Source organism: Heteronotia binoei, chromosome 1 (assembly GCF_032191835.1).
Source record: "Heteronotia binoei isolate CCM8104 ecotype False Entrance Well chromosome 1, APGP_CSIRO_Hbin_v1, whole genome shotgun sequence".
NCBI classification, from domain to species: Eukaryota; Metazoa; Chordata; class Lepidosauria; order Squamata; family Gekkonidae; genus Heteronotia; species Heteronotia binoei.
In genome coordinates this window covers 271,637,607-271,654,798 of record NC_083223.1, presented here as the reverse complement: position 1 = coordinate 271,654,798, position 17,192 = coordinate 271,637,607, and the positions used below count along the sequence as shown (strand labels likewise).

Below are 17,192 nucleotides of genomic sequence, written 5' to 3'. Positions count from 1 at the left end.
ACTCTTTTGTGCAATCGGCCAAATGCACGGTTTGCCTTTGCCAGCCTGTTGTCAATCTCCTTGTCGATCTTGGCATCTGAGGAGATGATGCACCCCAGGTAGCTGAACTGCTGGACTGTCTTCAGAACTGATTCACCCACAGTGATGCAGGGAGGGTGATAATCTTCCTGGGGTGCAGGCTGGTGGAGAACTTCTGTCTTCTTCAGACTAACTTCTAGGCCGAATAGCTTGGCAGCCTCTGCAAAGCAGGACGTCATATGCTGCAGAGCTGATACCGAGTGGGAGACGAGTGCAGCATCATCAGCAAACAGTAGCTCTCGGATGAGTTTTTCCATTGTCTTGGAGTGTGCCTTTAGTCGCCTCAGGTTGAACAGGCTGCCATCGGTGCGATAGCGGATGTAGACACCATCGTCCTCATCTAGATCTACTGCGGCTCTTTGAAGCATCATGCTAAAGAAGATCGTAAAGAGAGTTGGCGCAAGAACGCAGCCTTGCTTTACACCTGTGCCTATTGGGAAGGGCTCAGAGAGGTCGTTGCAGTGTCTGACTTGGCCTCGCTGGTCTTCGTGTAGCTGGATGATCATGCTGAGGAACCTTGGGGGACATCCTAAACGTTCCAAGATTTGCCACAGGCCTTTCCTGCTAACGGTATCGAAAGCTTTGGTAAGGTCGACAAAAGTCACATACAGGGCCTTGTTTTGTTCCCTGCATTTCTCTTGGAGCTGCCTGAGAACAAATACCATGTCGGTGGTGCTCCTGTTAGCTCTGAAGCCGCACTGGCTCTCTGGGAGGAGTTCTTCTGCAATGGTGGGCACCAGTCTGTTCAGGAGTATTCTGGCAAGGATTTTGCCTGCGATGGAGAGCAGGGTTATCCCCCGGTAGTTGGAGCAGTCTGACTTTTCCCCTTTGTTCTTGTATAGGGTGATGATGATTGCATCGCGAAAGTCCTGTGGTAATTTGCCTTGTTCCCAGCAGGTGACAAGTACTTTGTGAAGTGAGCTATGTAGTACTGTGCCCCCATGCTTCCAGATCTCTGGTGGAATTCCATCAACTCCTGCTGCCTTGCCACTTTTCAGTTGCTTGATGGCTTTAACAGTCTCTTCTAGGGTGGGGATCTCATCCAACTCTGTTTTCACCGGTTGAAGTGGGGTGAGGTGGATTGCTGAATCTTGAACTACGCGGTTGGCACTGAAGAGAACCTGAAAATACTCCGACCACCGGTTCAGTATGGATGCCTTGTCTGTGAGGAGCACTTGGCCGTCTGCACTATGCAAGGGACTCTGAGCCTGATAAGATGGACCATATACTGCCTTCAGGGCTTCGTAGAACCCTCTTAAATCACCAGTGTCTGCACACAGCTGGGTTCTCTCTGCAAGCTTGGTCCACCACTCGTTCTGAATGTCTCGAAGCTTGCGCTGGAGGTTGCTACATGCAGCGCGAAAGGTTGCTTTTTTCCCAGGACAGGAGGGCTGAGCAAGATGTGCTTGGTAGGCAGATCTCTTTTTTGCCAGTAATTCTTGGATCTCTTGATTGTTCTCATCAAACCAGTCCTTGTTCTTCCTTGTGGAGAACCCGAGGACTTCTTCAGAGATCTGCAGGACGGTAGTTTTTAGGTGTTCCCAGAGTGCTTCTGGAGAAGGGTCTGTGGGGCAACTGAGGTCCTCAATTCTTGACTGGAGTTTTGCCTGGAAGGCAGCTTTAACTTCGGCTGACTGGAGGCTGCCAACCTGAAACTTCCTCCGAGGGATACCTCCTCTCCTGGGTGTGGGTTTAAAGTGAAGACGGAGATTGCAGCGTACAAGACGATGATCCGTATGACATTCTGCGCTGGGCATTACTCGGGTGTGTAAGACATCTCGAAGGTCTCTCTGGCGCACCAGAATGTAGTCGATAAGGTGCCAATGCTTGGACCGTGGGTGCATCCAGGTTGTCTTCAGACTGTTCTTCTGCTGGAAGATAGTGTTGGTGATGGTGAGCTGGTGCTCCATGCAGAATTCTAGCAGGAGGCGCCCGTTGTCATTGCAGTTGCCAATGCCGTGTTTGCCAAGTACTCCTTTCCAGGCTTCCGAGTCTTTACCTACTCTGGCATTGAAGTCGCCAAGGATGATCACCTTGTCCTCTGTAGGGGTCTTCCGTACGAGGTTGCGTAGATCAGCATAGAACTTGTTCTTTTCTGCAGGATCTGCTTGAAGGGTTGGGGCATACACACTGAAGAGTGTTGCATGCTGCTTGTTTTGAAGTGGGAGGCGCATGGACATGATGCGATCTGAGTGGCCTGTTGGAAGGTTTTCGAGTTTGGAGGCAATGGAGTTCCTGACCATGAAGCCGACGCCAGAAAGGCGGCTCTCAGCCTTTGACTTACCCGACCAGTAGAGGGTATAGCCAGCACCGTGTTCTTGAAGACTACCTTCCTCAGGGAAACGGACCTCACTGAGAGCTGCTATGTCGATATTCAACCTGAGAAGTTCGTGGGCAACTAGAGCAGAGCGTCGTTCAGGGCGACCACTGCCTACTGTGTCAAGCATGGTTCTGATGTTCCAACACGCAAGCTTTAGTCTTTGCACACTTTGTGAGGCAGGTGCATGCCTTTTCTTTGTTGTTATTTTTCGACCGCAAGTAAGGATGCCCGTTGACCGCGGCTAGCCAACTGGGGTGGGGGAGACGAGCTTTGTTTAGGCCACCTTTTCTAGGCCCCTCTCCGTGTGGAGCAAGCAGTGCTGTCCCTAGATAAGGCTGCTTGGTCGTTCAGGGTGCTGCCGAAAGATGCTTTCGTCTCCGGGTTAGCATCAGGCGACCAATATCCTGAACCGCCTACATGCAGGATCGGGACTGCGGCTTCCAGTGGCACCTTCCACCTGCCGTTTCGCCCCTTGCCTATCGCTGCAGGACTTGATGCGTTGTGGATATGCCCTTCAGGCCTGCGCAGAGGAATTTTTTAGGTGAAGCGCAGTGTGCGCGGTACTGGCTCCACCCTTTCACCTGGGGGTCATCTGCCATGGCCCAGTAAGCCGGGACGCCGGCAGTGAGTCCTCCAGGTGGTAGGTGTTACATTAACGAGCTCTATCTGCCCGGGTTTGATGTTGGGGGGTGGTGGGGGGTGGGCTCCCTCTGGGAATCCTACCCCCCCAGGGAAAGTGCATGCGCAATACATAGCCTCTCCTCTCCCGGTGTAGTGAATGCCGCGTGGTCACTGTCTGGCTATGCCTGGCAGATGGTCACTGCAATGGCCTCTCCTGCATTACTGCATCCGTAGCAACACCTTCTCGCTGGTCCCCCCCGTTTTCACAGAGTTTGCTACGTCATGGTGCGACCGAATTGTCCGGCGGTATAACCGGATGGGCAGGCTGGGCCCACCAACTTCGTCAGCCTAAGAGAAGGAAATTTGGCGATGATACTATATATATAGTGTATATATATATATATATATATATATATATATATATATATATATATATATATATATACACACATACACACACACACACACATATACACACTGTGGCTAATAGCCACTGATGGACCTCTGCTCCATATTTTTATCTAACCCCCTCTTGAAGGTGGCCATTCTTGTGGCCGCCACCACCTCCTGTGGCAGTGAGTTCCACATGTTAATCACCCTTTGGGTGAAGAAGGACTTCCTTTTATCCGTTTTAACCCGACTGCTCAGCAATTTCATCGAATGCCCACGAGTTCTTGTATTGTGAGAAAGGGAGAAAAGGACGTCTTTCTCTGCTTTCTCCATCCCATGCATAATCTTGCAAACCGCTATCATGTCACCCCGCAGTCGACGTTTCTCCAAGCTAAAGAGCCCCAAGCCTTTTAACCTTTCTTCCTAGGGAAAGTGTGCCAACCCTTTAATCATTCTAGTTGCCCTTTTCTGTGCTTTCCCCAATGGTACTGTTGCTTGTTTTTACGCTGTAACCTGCCCCGAGCCTGTTCTATGGGAAGGGCGGGCTAAAAATTGAAATAACGAAAGAAATACAACGGCAGCCCTCCCGATGGCCTTTGAGTTCAACTTCACCCCACGTTTGGTTGGGGCAAGAGGGCGGAAAAGCCAGGGGGGAAGCCCAGCAAGGGGCCCAGGTGCTACACGGAAGTGGGGAACATGAAGTCCCCAAAGCATCCAAACTCAGAGCAAATCACCTGTGGGGAGGGGAGCTGGGCCCTCCTGCTTCCATTTCACCAGGACAGAAGGGCACAGCCTGGATACTGAGAAGGAAGATTTCCTACACACACACAAAATCCGCCTTTGCACTCATCAGACTCTGTTCCACGGGGTGGGTCTTCTGAGCCTCCAGCCCCTGTCCCCCCCCCCACACTCCCATCTCAGGTCCCTCAGACTTTCCCCAGCCCCTCTGCCCCCCCAATTCTCCTGCTCAAAGCCCCACTTCTTTATCTGCTCCCTCCTTCCCCCCACCCCAAATCTGACCCCCCCACACACACACCTTCTGGAAGCCCCCTGAATTCCCTGCTGCCTCCATTGCCCCAGAGGGGAAGAAGGGCACAGCCTGGATACAGAGTAGAAATATTTCCTCCAAAAATCCTTTGGACTCTGCAGATTCTGTCCCATGATGTGGGTCTTCTGAGGGTCCAGGAACACCCCCTCCCTTTCTTTCAGTCCCCCCATCGCCTTTCTTTCAGTCCCCCCCTTCAAAAAAACCCTCCCCCTCCTTGGTCGATCCATCTCCTCCCCCCTCCCCCGCCCCCCAACGCCTTCCTAACATGGGCCCCTGGAAGCCACCTGAACTGCCTCCAACCTCCCAAGGTGCTGGATTCAAGTCCTGCGCTCCGAGTCCGCGGCGGGAACCACGTGGCTCTGCACAGAGGAGACGAGCGGTTCTCCCTGCGGCAGGAGTGTGGGGGAGGCAAGGAAGAAATCGGGACGGGGGGTGCCCTTATTCAGCCCCTTCTACGCCCCCCTCCCTCTTTTCTCTCTGCTTTGGGTCTTGCATGGCAGCCCCCACCGCACATTTCTCCCCCTGCCTGCAAAGCCTTTCGGAGCTCACCCGATTCCTTCCCAGCTGTTCGACCAGGACCCCTGCCTGGGATGCAAAGGGGCTCCAGGGCAAGTGCGGGGGAGGAGGAGGAAATGGCGCTTTCCCCACCCCCCACCCCGCCCCCTTTGATGCAACCCCCACCAGGCGCCTTTCTGGGATGGTTCCTCATCGTCTTGGAGAGGAGTGACAAGCTGAGTGGCTCAAGGATCTGTCCTGGGACCTGTTTTGTTCAACATCTTTACCAATGATTTGGATGAAGAAATAGAGGGAATGCTTATTAAATTTGGCGATGATACTAAATATATACACACACACACACACACACACACATATACACACTGTGGCTAATAGCCACTGATGGACCTCTGCTCCATATTTTTATCTAACCCCCTCTTGAAGGTGGCCATGCTTGTGGCCGCCACCACCTCCTGTGGCAGTGAGTTCCACATGTTAATCACCCTTTGGGTGAAGAAGGACTTCCTTTTATCCGTTTTAACCCGACAGCTCAGCAATTTCATCGAATGCCCACGAGTTCTTGTATTGTGAGAAAGGGAGAAAAGGACGTCTTTCTCTGCTTTCTCCATCCCATGCATTATCTTGTAAACCTCTCTCATGTCACCCCGCAGTCGACGTTTCTCCAAGCTAAAGAGCCCCAAGTGTTTTAACCTTTCTTCCTAGGGAAAGTGTGCCAACCCTTTAATCATTCTAGTTGCCCTTTTCTGCACCTTTTCCCAATGCCACTGTTGCTTATTTTTTACGCTGTAACCTGCCCCGAGCCTGTTCTATGGGAAGGGCAGGCTAAAAATTGAAATAACGAAATAAATACAACCGCAGCCCTCCCGATGGCCTTTGAGTTCAACTTCACCCCACGTTTGGTTGGGGCAAGAGGACGGAAAAGCCGGGGGGGGGGGGGGAGCCCAGCAAGGGGCCCAGGTGCTACACGGAAGCGGGGAACATGAAGTCCCCAAAGCATCCAAACTCAGAGCAAATCACCTGTGGGGAGGGGAGCTGGGCCCTCCTGCTTCCATTTCACCAGGACAGAAGGGCACAGCCTGGTTACTGAGCAGGAAGATTTCCTACACACACACACACAAAATCCGCCTTTGCACTCATCAGACTCTGCTCCATGGGGTGGGTCTTCTGAGCCTCCAGCCCCTGTGCCCCCCCCCTGGACACCCCCATCTCAGGTCTCTCCGATTTTCCCCAGCCCCTCTGCCCCCCCAGTTCTCCCGCTCAAAGCCCCACTTCTTTATCTGCTCCCTCCTTCCCCCCACCCCAAATCTGAACCCCCAAACACACCTTCTGGAAGCCCCCTGAATTCCCTCCTGCCTCCATTACCCCAGAGGGGAAGAAGGGCACAGCCTGGATACAGAGTAGAAACATTTCCTCCCAAAATCCTTTGGACTCTGCAGATTCTGTCCCATGATGTAGGTCTTCTGAGGGTACAGGAACACCCCCTCCCCATCACCCCATCGCCTTTCTTTCAGTCCCCCCCCTTTCAAAAAAATCTCCCCCTCCTTGGTCGATCCATCTCCTCCCCCCTCCCCCGCCCCATGGCTCACTCTCAGCAACCCCCCCTCAACGCCTTCCTAACATGGGGCCCTGGAAGCCACCTGAACTGCCTCCAACCTCCCAAGGTGCTGGATTCAAGTCCTGCGCTCCGAGTCCGCGGCGGGAACCACGTGGCTCTGCACAGAGGAGACGAGCGGTTCTCCCTGCGGCAGGAGTGTGGGGGAGGCAAGGAAGAAATCGGGATCGGGGGTGCCCTTATTCAGCCCCTTCTACGCCCCCCTCCCTCTTTTCTCTCTGCTTTGGGTCTTGCATGGCAGCCCCCACCCCACATTTCTCCCCCTGCCTCCAAAGCCTCTCGGAGCTCACCCGATTCCTTCCCAGCTGTTCGACCAGGACCCCGCCTGGGATTCAAAGGGGCTCCAGGGCAAGTGTGGGGGAGGAGGAAATGGCGCTTTCCCCACCGCCACCCCCGCCCCCTTTGATGCAACCCCCACCAGGCGCCTTTCTAGGATGGTTCCTCATCCTCTCGGAGAGGAGTGACAAGTGGAGTGCCCCAAGGATCTGTCCTGGGACCTGTTTTGCTCAACATCTTTACCAATGATCTGGATGAAGGAATAGAGGGAATGCTTATTAAATTTGCCGATGATACTACATTGGGCAGGGTTGCATAAGAACATAAGAGAACATAAGAGAAGCCATGTTGGATCAGGCTGGTGGCCCATCCAGTCCGACACTCTGGGTCACACAGTGGCCATAAGCGGTAGTATGCGCGAAAAGGTTCTAGGGGTCTTAGTGGATCGTACGGGGAACATGAGTCAACAGCGTGATGCGGTGGCTAAAAAGGCAAATGCTATTTTGGGCGGTATCAACAGAAGTCTAGTGTCCAGATCACCGTGATGTGATGGTATCACTTTACTCTGCTGTGGTAAGACCTCACCTGGAGTCTTGTGTTCAGTATTGGGCACCACATTTTAAGAAGGGTATAGACAAGCTGGAACGAGTCCAGAGGAGGGCGATGAAGATGGTGAGGGGTCTGGAGACCAAGTCCTATGAGGAAAGGTTGAAGGAGCTGGGGATGTTTAGCCTGGAGAGGAGGTGGCTGAGAGGTGATCTGATCACCATCTTCAAGTACTTGAAGGGCTGTCCTATAGAAGATGGTGTGGAATTGTTTTCTGTGGCCCCGGAAGGTCGGACCAGAACCAATGGGTTGAAATTAGATCAAAAGAGTTTCTGGCTCAACATTAAGAAGAACTTCCTGACCGTTAGAGCGATTCCTCAGTGGAACAGGGTTTCTCAGGTGGTGGTGGGCTGTCCTTCCTTGGAGGTTTTTAAAGAGGCTAGATGGCCATCTGACAGCAATGAGGATCCTGTGAATTTAGGGGGAGGTGTTTGTGAGTTTCCTGCATGGTGCAGGGGGTTGGACTAGATGACCAGAGAGGTCCCTTCCAACTCTAGGATTCTATGACGGAGGCTCTCTCTCTCTCTCTTTAACCCTGGGAGAGGACAGGGGATGGTAGAGAGATTCTCTTGTCCAAGTTGCCCCTGATTTCCCCTAGTTTTCCCCTCAGGAATTGGGACCCCCCCCATTCAAAAAAAAAAAGGGTGCTGGTAGACAATACTCTCTCTAAACTGTGGAGTCCTCTGAGCAAAAAATTCTACTTGGTAAGCTACTAGCGTTAAAAGTTGTGAACTACTGCAGAAATTAGTTTGCTCTGGGGCCATTTTTCATGAGCCAAGATTTAAAAAAAAAAAAAAAAAGTGAGCCGGAAGTTTAAAAACTGTGAGCTAGCTCACACTAACTCAGCTTAGAGGGAACACTGCTGGTAGACCCCACTGGTGACTAAAGGGATAAAAAGCCCCCCCCCCCCCAAAAAACACCAAAACAGAACAAAACCCGCCCAGCCCTTCAAGGGAGCCAGGAGGGCAAATGCAGGCAGAGGGTCTGAGAAAAGGGCAAAGAAATGAAATGAAGTATGATATCCCTGGAGAAGGGTCAAGACGATCTCAAAGGATGGATGTTTTAAAACTAGAACTAAAACTAGAAACACCAATGAACGTAGTAAGTCGTATTATATAAAAATAATATTGACATACATCGTGGACCTTCTGCTGATTGTAAATTATGTATTTATGGTTTTATTATTGTATATTATGTTTTTAAAATGGATGTAGTTTTTACTTGTTGTTAGCCGCCCTGATGGTTTGTTCCATCTATAAAAAAGGGTAAAGGTAGTCCCCTGTGCAAGCACCAGTCCTGTCCGACTCCGGGGTGACATTGCTTTCACAACGTTTTCACGGCAGACTTTTGATGGGGTAGTTTGCCATTGCCTTCCCCAGTCATCTACACTTCCCCCCCAGCAAGCTGCGTCCTCATTTGACAGACTTCGGAAGGATGGAAGGCTGAGTCAACCTGGAGCCGGCTACCTGAACCCAGCTTCCGCTGGGATCGAACTCGGGTCGTGAGCAGAGGGCTCCAACTGCAGTGCTGCAGCTTTACCACTCTGCGCCACGTTCCATCTATACCTTATGGCTAATAGCCACTGATGGACCTCTGCTCCAGATTTCTCCAATCTTGAAGCCCTCCATGTTTGTAATGGAGGACTGGCTATGTCAGGGGGTGTGGCCTAATAGGCAAAGGAGCTCCTGCTAGAATTCCACCCCTGAGTATACCGCATGTGCCGGGCTTTCCTTTGCAGCCTTAAGGCACCCCACGCCAGCTTCCCCCTTCCCCATTTTTCCTCTGCTTGCAGTCCCCGAAGTCTGCACATGCAGTCAGCAACTGAGCCGCTTTTTGCCCTACGTGCCTGGCGCAGCTGCTGCTGGTGTTGTCGCCAAGTTTGCCTTTCCCTGCCTGTCATGAGCCCTGACGAGGAGGAGCTGGAAGGGTTAACAGACCTGGAAGAGTTGCCAGCCAGTTCCTCAGCTGAACAAACAGCAGCTGGCCCCTCAATCACTCTCCAGGCACCAGTGTCAGCTGTTGATGACTGATCTCCTCCAAGCTCTCCTCCTCCCATCTCAAGAGTTCGAAGCAGGCTCCGGAAAGAACTTTCAGAGCGAAGATATGAGGCACGCCGAGGCTTCAGATCTCTCAGCCCTGAGTTCTAGCAGAGTCACTGCCACCCAGGGAGCAGGCTGATTGAGACTCCCATATAGCTCCCACCCAGGACCTGGTAACCTTGTGGAAGCAACAAGTCTATTCTCTGGCTTGCATCCACGCTCCTTCCTGATCCTGACCTGCTTGATTTCCTTGGCACCCCGACCTTTTAGACATTGACTTCTGATTCTGTTTGTGATTCTGCATTGGTGACTTGGCTCCTGCTTGACTTCCTGGACTTTGACCTCGGACTGGCTTTGGACTCCTGCCTGCCTGCACCCTGAGAACATGACACTGCCTCTCCCCCACAGCTTAGTAAAAGGGGCTTTTAAGAAAGCACCTGCAGTCTGCAGTGGGGGCCATGGGTGGTGGGGCGGGCACTCAGACTCTGAGATAATTTGCAAGGGGCCCCCCAAGATTTTGACTGCCTGGGGGCCTCCGCAGGGTTTAACCCAGCACTGACTGGTGGACATCCTGATGGCAACTGCTTTTCAGGACTTTTTTGGCCACTGTGTGACACGGAGTGTTGGAATGGATGGGCCATTAACCTGATGCAACATGGCTTCTCTTATGTTCTTATGTCTGAGGCAGTGATGCTCTGTAATCTTGATGCTTGGGAGGGGCAACAGTGTGAGGACTTCTAGTGTCCTGGCCCCACTGGTGGACCTCCTGATGGCACCTGGGCTTTTTTGGCCACTGTGTGACACAGAGTGTTAGACTGGATGGGCCATTGGGCTGATCCAACATGGCTTCTCTTATGTTCTTATGTCTGAGGCAGTGATGCTCTGTAATCTTGATGCTTGAGAGGGACAACAGTGGGAGGGCTTCTAGTGTCCTGGCCCCACTGGTGGACCTCCTGATAATGCCTGGTTTCTTTGGCCACTGTGTGACACAGAGTGTTGGAATGGATGGGCCATTGGCCTGATCCAACATGGCTTCTCTTATGTTCTTATGTGACACAGAGTGTTGGAATGGATGGGCCATTGGCCTGATCCAACATGGCTTCTCTTATGTTCTTATGTGACACAGTGTTGGAATGGATGGGCCATTGGCCTGATCCAACATGGCTTCTCTTATGTTCTTATGTCTGGGGCAGTGATGCTCCGTATTCTTGGTGCTTGGGAGGGGGCAGAGGAAGAAGTGGCTCCCCCCACTTTGCAACCCCTACCGGGTGCCTCTCCAGGACTGAGAGTCTCTCTTTAACCCTTGGAGACAAGACTCGCTTTCTAAAAATAGAAAGGTGGTGGTTAGGGTTGCCAATCCCCAGGTGGGGGCAGGGGATCCCCCCCCCCCGGTTTGGAGGCCCTCTCCCTGCTTCAGGGTCGTCAGAAAGCGGGGGGAGGGGAGGGAAATGTCTGCTAGGAACTCTGTTATTCCCTATGGAGATTTATTCCCATAGAAAATCATGGAGAATTGATCCGCGGGTATCTGGGGCTCTGGGGGGCTGTTTTTTGGGGTAGAGGCACCAAATTTTCAGTATAGCATCTAGTGCCTCTCTTAAAAATACTCACCAAGTTTCGAAAAGATTGGATCAGGGGGTTCAATTCTATGAGCCCCAAAAGAAGGTGCCCCTATCCTTCATTACTTCCTATGGAAGGGAGGCATTGAAAAGGTGTGCCGTCCCTTTAAATGTGATGGCCAGAACTCCCTTTGGAGTTCAATGATGCTTGTCACAGCCTTGATCTTGGCTCCACCCCTAATGTCTCCTGGCTGCACCCCCAAAGTCTCCTGGCTCCACCCCCAAAGTCCCCAGATATTTCTTGAATTGGACTTGGCAATCCTAGAGGTGGTAGGTGGATTGCCCCCAGTTCCCTCCTCGGAAACTGGGACCCCTCCCAGAAAAAGCTGCAGTCAAACCACTCTGGTGACTGATGACAAAGAGGCCCCCGAAGAATCTCTCAGCATTTCAACCCTTCATGGGAGCTGAGAGAGAAAATGCAGGCAGAGGCTTTGAGAAAAGGGCTAAGAAATGAAATGCATTCTGCTATCTCCTGGAGAAGGGCCAGGTCCGGTGTTCCCTCTACGCTGAGTGAGCATGAGCTAGCTCACAGATTTTTAGCCTCCAGCTCACACATTTTTGTCTTAGCTCAGGAAGGATGACCCCAGAGCACCTTGATTGATGCAGTAGCTCACAAGAAGAAAAGCTGCCGATTGATACCCCGCCCTTCTCCCTGAATCAGAGACTCGCAGTGGCTTACAATCTCCCATGTCTTCTCCCCCCACAACAGACACCCTGTGAGGTGGGTGGGGCTGGAGAGGGCTCTCACTGCAGCTGCCCTTTCAAGGACAACCTCTGCCAGAGCTATGGCTGACCCAAGGCCATGCCAGCAGGTGCAAGTGGAGGAGAACTTGCACTTAACCACTGTATCAAACTGGCTCTCTACTTTCATCAGGAGCTCACAAAGTAGAATTTTTGCCCACAAGACTCTGCAGCTTAGTGGGAACACTGGTTAGCATACAGGTTTTTTTTTAAACCTCCGGAATCACATTACATTCTACTATTCATTTCATTACACTACAATCTATTATTCTAATCTATTATTCCAAACAAGAAATAAAATAAAAAGGACGTATGGCCCTTCTGAGGAACTAGTGGGAACTCAGAAGTAAGGGCTGAACGAGGTTAGCATATATAGGGAGATACGAAACCAATATCCCTGTTAAGTCCTGGGGACGCCATTGTTCTGAGGGTTGTAATAACTTATAATTCAGCAACCTCCCTTTCCAGTTTGTTTGTGAAGTCCCTTTGCAATAAAACAACTACTCTGAGGTCACCCAATGATCCTCCTACATGCAGGGGTATCAAACATGCAGCGCGGGGGCCAAATCAGGCCCCCAGGGGGCTGCTATCAGGCCCCTGAGCAACTGGCTGTCATCTGCTTCCTTCTCCCTATCCCTTGCTTCCTTCTGCATAAAAGCTTGCTTTGCGAGGCTTGCTCAATCGCAAAGAGCTATTGGCTGAGGCTCCTCCCTTGGGGAGGAAGGGGGGGAGGGAGAGCTTGCTTTGCCAGGTTATCTCAGTTGCACAGCAGAGCTACTGAACCAAGCCTCTCTTCCTTCTATTGGCTGAGACTCCTGGGGAAGGAAGGAAAGAGCCAGAGCTTCCTTTGCCCGGTTCCCTGGATCCCACTGGGAGAAATACAAAGAAAGCACCTTTAAGACAGAGTGCTAAAGTTTTAAGCATGTTTTAAGTTTTAAAAATATATATATTTAATTGTGCTTCTCTGTGTCCTTTATAAAGTTTATATCTCTGCTACCTAATCTTAAATAGGTATACACATAGCCCGGCCCAACAAGGTCTCATTCACGTCAAATCCGGCCCTCATAACAAATGTGTTCGCCACCAGACAGATTTCTTAGTCTTGTGATACTTGATGTCAGATTTGTGTCTACTTATCCTTTGGCATAGGTTTTGACTTTCCCCCCCAATGTAGAGAACTGAAGGGCATGGTCGGCATTTAACAGAATATACAGTGTTGGGTCCAGTGAATGTACCGTCTGAGCGCGTGCGGCAGCAAAGTTGGCATCCGGGTTTATTACAAGTTCAGCCGTCTTCAGATCTTGTGTCAGGAGAACAGACAGGGAACTTCTTAGAGACGACGATTGTATTCAAAAGAAAGCACGCTCTTTATATTACACGAGAATCTGACAAGCAGGCAAAAGTTCATTAAATAAATACAGGTAATGCACACAATAAAAACTAGGTCTCCAAACATTTTTTTTCCAAACTTACTTAAATACCTAAGCATTACACTTTGCTAAGATCCCAGCAAGATAGTTTTGAAGGTGATTGACAGAAGGCGATGTACAAAGGGAAGCCCAGCACGTGTGATATGATGACCCAATATAAGGTCTTTTCTGACTGGAAGCCACCTCATTAGATCCTTATGTAATAGAGACGGTAGAGAAAGTACTTTTCTCCCTTCCTCACAACACAGGAGCTCATGAGCCCTCCATGAAATTGCTGAGCAATCAGGTTAGAATGGATAACAGGAAGTCCTTCACCTAAAGGGTGATTAACACATGGAACTCACTGCCGTAGGAGGTGGTGGTGGCTATAGGCATAGACAGCTTCAATAGGGGACTGGATCAACATATGGGGCAGAGGTCCATCAGGGGCTATTAACCACAAGGTAGAGATGGAGCTCTCTGAGGCAAGTGATGCTCTGTATTCTTGGTGCTTGGGAGGGGGGGGGCAACAGTGAGCGGGCTTCTAGTGTCCTGGCCCCACTGGTGGACCTCCTGATGGCACCTGCTTTTTTTGACCAGTTTGACACAGAGTGTTGGACTGGATGGGTCATTGGCTGGATCCAACATTGCTTCTCTTATGTTCTTATGGAACACTTTCCCTATGAAGATAGGTTAAAGAGCTTGGGGCTCTTTAGCTTGGAGAAATGATGACTGAGAGGTGACATGAGAGAGGTTTACAAGATTATGCCTGGGATAGAGAAGGTAGAGAAAGAAGTCCTTTTCTCCCTTTCTCACAATACAAGAACTCGTGGACATTCAATGAAATTGCTGAGCAGTCGGGTTAGACCGGATAAAAGGAAGTCCTTCTTCATCCAAAGGGTGATGAACACAGAATTCACTGCCACAGGAAGTGGTGGTGGCTACAAGCATAGCCAGCTTCAAGAGGGGATTGAATCTGTTTATGGAACAGGGGTCCATCAGTGGCTATTAGCCACAAGGTAGAGATGAAGCTCTCTGGGGAAAGTGATGCTCTGTATTCTTGCTGCTTGGGGGGGAGGCAACAGTGGGCGGGCTTCTAGTGTCCTGGCCCCACTGGTGGACCTCCTGATGGAACCTGGGTTTTTTTGGGCCACTGTGTGATAGGGTGTTGGACTGGATGTGCCATTGTCCTGATCCAACATGGCTTCTCTTATGTTCTTATAATATTGATAGAGGTGACAAAAGAAGAGAAATAAAACTTTTGAATTTGAACACGTGAGTGTCCTCCAAATAAAACAATTAGATCCTAAGGCAATTCTGCAAAGGAGTGACTATACTACATGGACTTTAATAACTCTCAATAATGCCACTAAATTCTCAGAGCAAGACAGCAGCTGTTCACAATTCCAGAGCAATAAATCTCCAACTTCTTCAGTTATACTAATGGACTAAATAAGGCTGAGAGGCAGTGATGAACTTTTGGTATTTTCCCTAACCAGGTGTTTTTATAGTTTCTCCCCTGAGTGAATTCTTTCATGCAGAGTAAGAACATAGCTCTGTCTGAAGCTTTTTCCGCACTCCAGGCAGTTATATTTCATCCCTGTGTGAATTTTCTGATGACGACAAAGGTTTGAACTGAAACTGAAGCTTATTCCACACTCCAAACATTTATATGGTTTCTCCCCTGTGTGAATTCCTTGATGGGAAGTAAGACTGGAACTCTTCCTGAAGCTTTCCCCACACTCCAGGCATTTATATGGTTTCTCCCCTGTGTGAGTTCTTTGATGGCCATTAAGGTGTGAACTCCGAATGAAGCTTTTTCCACACTCCAGACATTTATATGGTTTCTCCCTTGTGTGAATTCTTCTATGAGAAATGAGATTGGAACTCCAACTGAAGCTTTTTCCACACTCTAAGCATTTATATGGTTTTTCCCCTGTGTGAGTTTTTTGATGGGAAGTAAGACTGGAATTCTGAATGAAGCTTTCCCCACACTCTATGCATTTGTATGGTTTCTCTCCTGTGTGAATTCTTCGATGGGAAGCAAGACCAGAAATCTGTCGGAAGCTTTCCCCACACTCTATGCATTTATATGGCTTCTCCCCTGTGTGAGTTCTTCTATGAGAAGTAAGACTGGAACTCTGAATGAACCTTTTCCCACAGTCCATACATTTATATGGTTTCTCCCCTGTGTGAATTCTTTGATGGGAAGTAAGACTGGAACGGTCTGTGAAGCTTCCTCCACACTCCAGGCATTTGTATGGTTTCTCATCTTTGTGACTTTTCTGGTGATTACGAAGGTGTAAGCTGCGACTGAAGCCTTGCCCACACTTTTGACATTTATATGGCTTCTCCCCGGTATGAATTCTTTGATGGGAAGCAAGACTGGAACGGTCCGTGAAGCTTTTTTCACACTCTAGGCATTTGTATGGCTTCTCCCCTGTGTGAGCACCCTGGCTGAAGGTTTTTCTACTCTCCAGGCATTTATATATTTTCTTTCTGTTACACTTGGTTGGTTGAATATTAATAACTGATATTTCAGTGACATTTCCCCTGCCTGTACCGCACTCATTCCTGGTGTCTCCTTGCTGTAGAGAGTCATTCCCCTGTAAAAGACTAGAATTAGTCCTCTCCTTTGGTAGCTGCTCCCTCTCCTCCTTCCTTGGTGCATCCAAATATTCAAACTTCTTTTTCACATCTGAAGATATGCCCTCTTTTCCCATCAATCGGTGTTCATCTGCGTCATTCGCTGACCGCCACACGTCTCCTGCTGAAAGGAAGGGATGCCTGGAGTGAGGATATGGACACTTCCCACAAATACCTACTACACGAGCACCTAAGGACTAACAAGGTTTTCTGGGTATAAGCCTTTGGAATCAAGGTTCCCTTCATCCTATCCAGGGGTCGTTTTGTAGAAAAATAAAGGGTGGAGCTCATTGGCCTTAATCATTAGCATACCCCCCCAGCCAAAATCAACCTGATGCAAGGAAGGTGAGCCCCGGGTAAGCGAGGCCTGCTTGGACTGGCTAGACATCCAGCCAGCCCAAGCAGGCCTCGGTCACCTGGAGCTCTCCTGGTTCACCCCCCACCCCCAGTCAAAAGGCCAGCAAGCCACCCACTGCCCAAAATCACATAAGTGGAGAAAGAGATGGTGTGGGCTTCTCCAGGGGTTAATGAGGGATGCTGGGGGCGTGGCAAAGCCCCTGGTGGCTGGCTGGCTGCCTGCTCTCCTAATCCAGGGATTGTTATGCAGCTGCACCTACTATTCAATGTACAAGGTAGGTGGGTGGGGAGGAGGAGGGGGAACCCTCAGAAAGGTTCAGGAGTTGCGCTCCCGTGAGCTCCTGCTGCATCTGAGGCCTGACCCCATCTGATTCAGAACTGAGATCTCTCCTGGCAAGAGGGTGGGAGGGGTATTGCAGAAAAGGAACTCAGGGTGCAGAGGTATTGCAGAAAAGGAACTCAGGGTGCACATTGTCACGAGCTAGATTAGAACGAAGGAGAAATGCCTAGAGGCAGAGAACTGGCATCTGTGATACAAGAATCTTATATCCCTGTTCAGCCCCGGGGAGTGGGCGGTGCACCGTTCTGAATTCATGAATGAATTTAAGTTCCACTGTCGTACAGTTTAATTTCTCCTTAAAGTGACTCTGTTTAAGGCAAAGGTGGCCAAACTTGCTTGACGTGAGAGCCACACAGAATAAACGCCTGAGCCACTTGTGGGAAGGGCGGGATACAAATCTTAAATAAATAAAAAATAAAAAAAATAAAATGTTTGAGAGCTGCAAGACATGAATGTTAAATGTTGGAGGGAAGAGGAAGGAGAGGGAGGAAGGAAGGAGGAAGGAAGGGAGGAAAGAAGGGAGGAAGGGAGGAAGGGAGGAAGGAGGGAGGAAGGAAGGAAGGAAGGAAGGAAGGAA

The 17,192-nt window shown here is 50.2% G+C and overlaps 1 protein-coding gene and 1 pseudogene across 1 annotated transcript in view; both read right to left on the bottom strand.

Annotated features, from left to right (window-relative positions):
• LOC132585348 (zinc finger protein 493-like) overlaps positions 1-15,995 on the bottom strand; it is a 51,493-nt gene extending 35,498 nt beyond the window's left edge. Inside the window, exon 1 of the mRNA XM_060257209.1 lies at positions 14,864-15,995. Coding sequence (XP_060113192.1) covers positions 14,864-15,995 — 1,132 coding nt within the window. The remainder of the gene's footprint in view (positions 1-14,863) is intronic.
• Positions 1-17,192, bottom strand: part of LOC132584189 (zinc finger protein 420-like) — a 122,447-nt pseudogene that overhangs the window by 95,559 nt on the left and 9,696 nt on the right.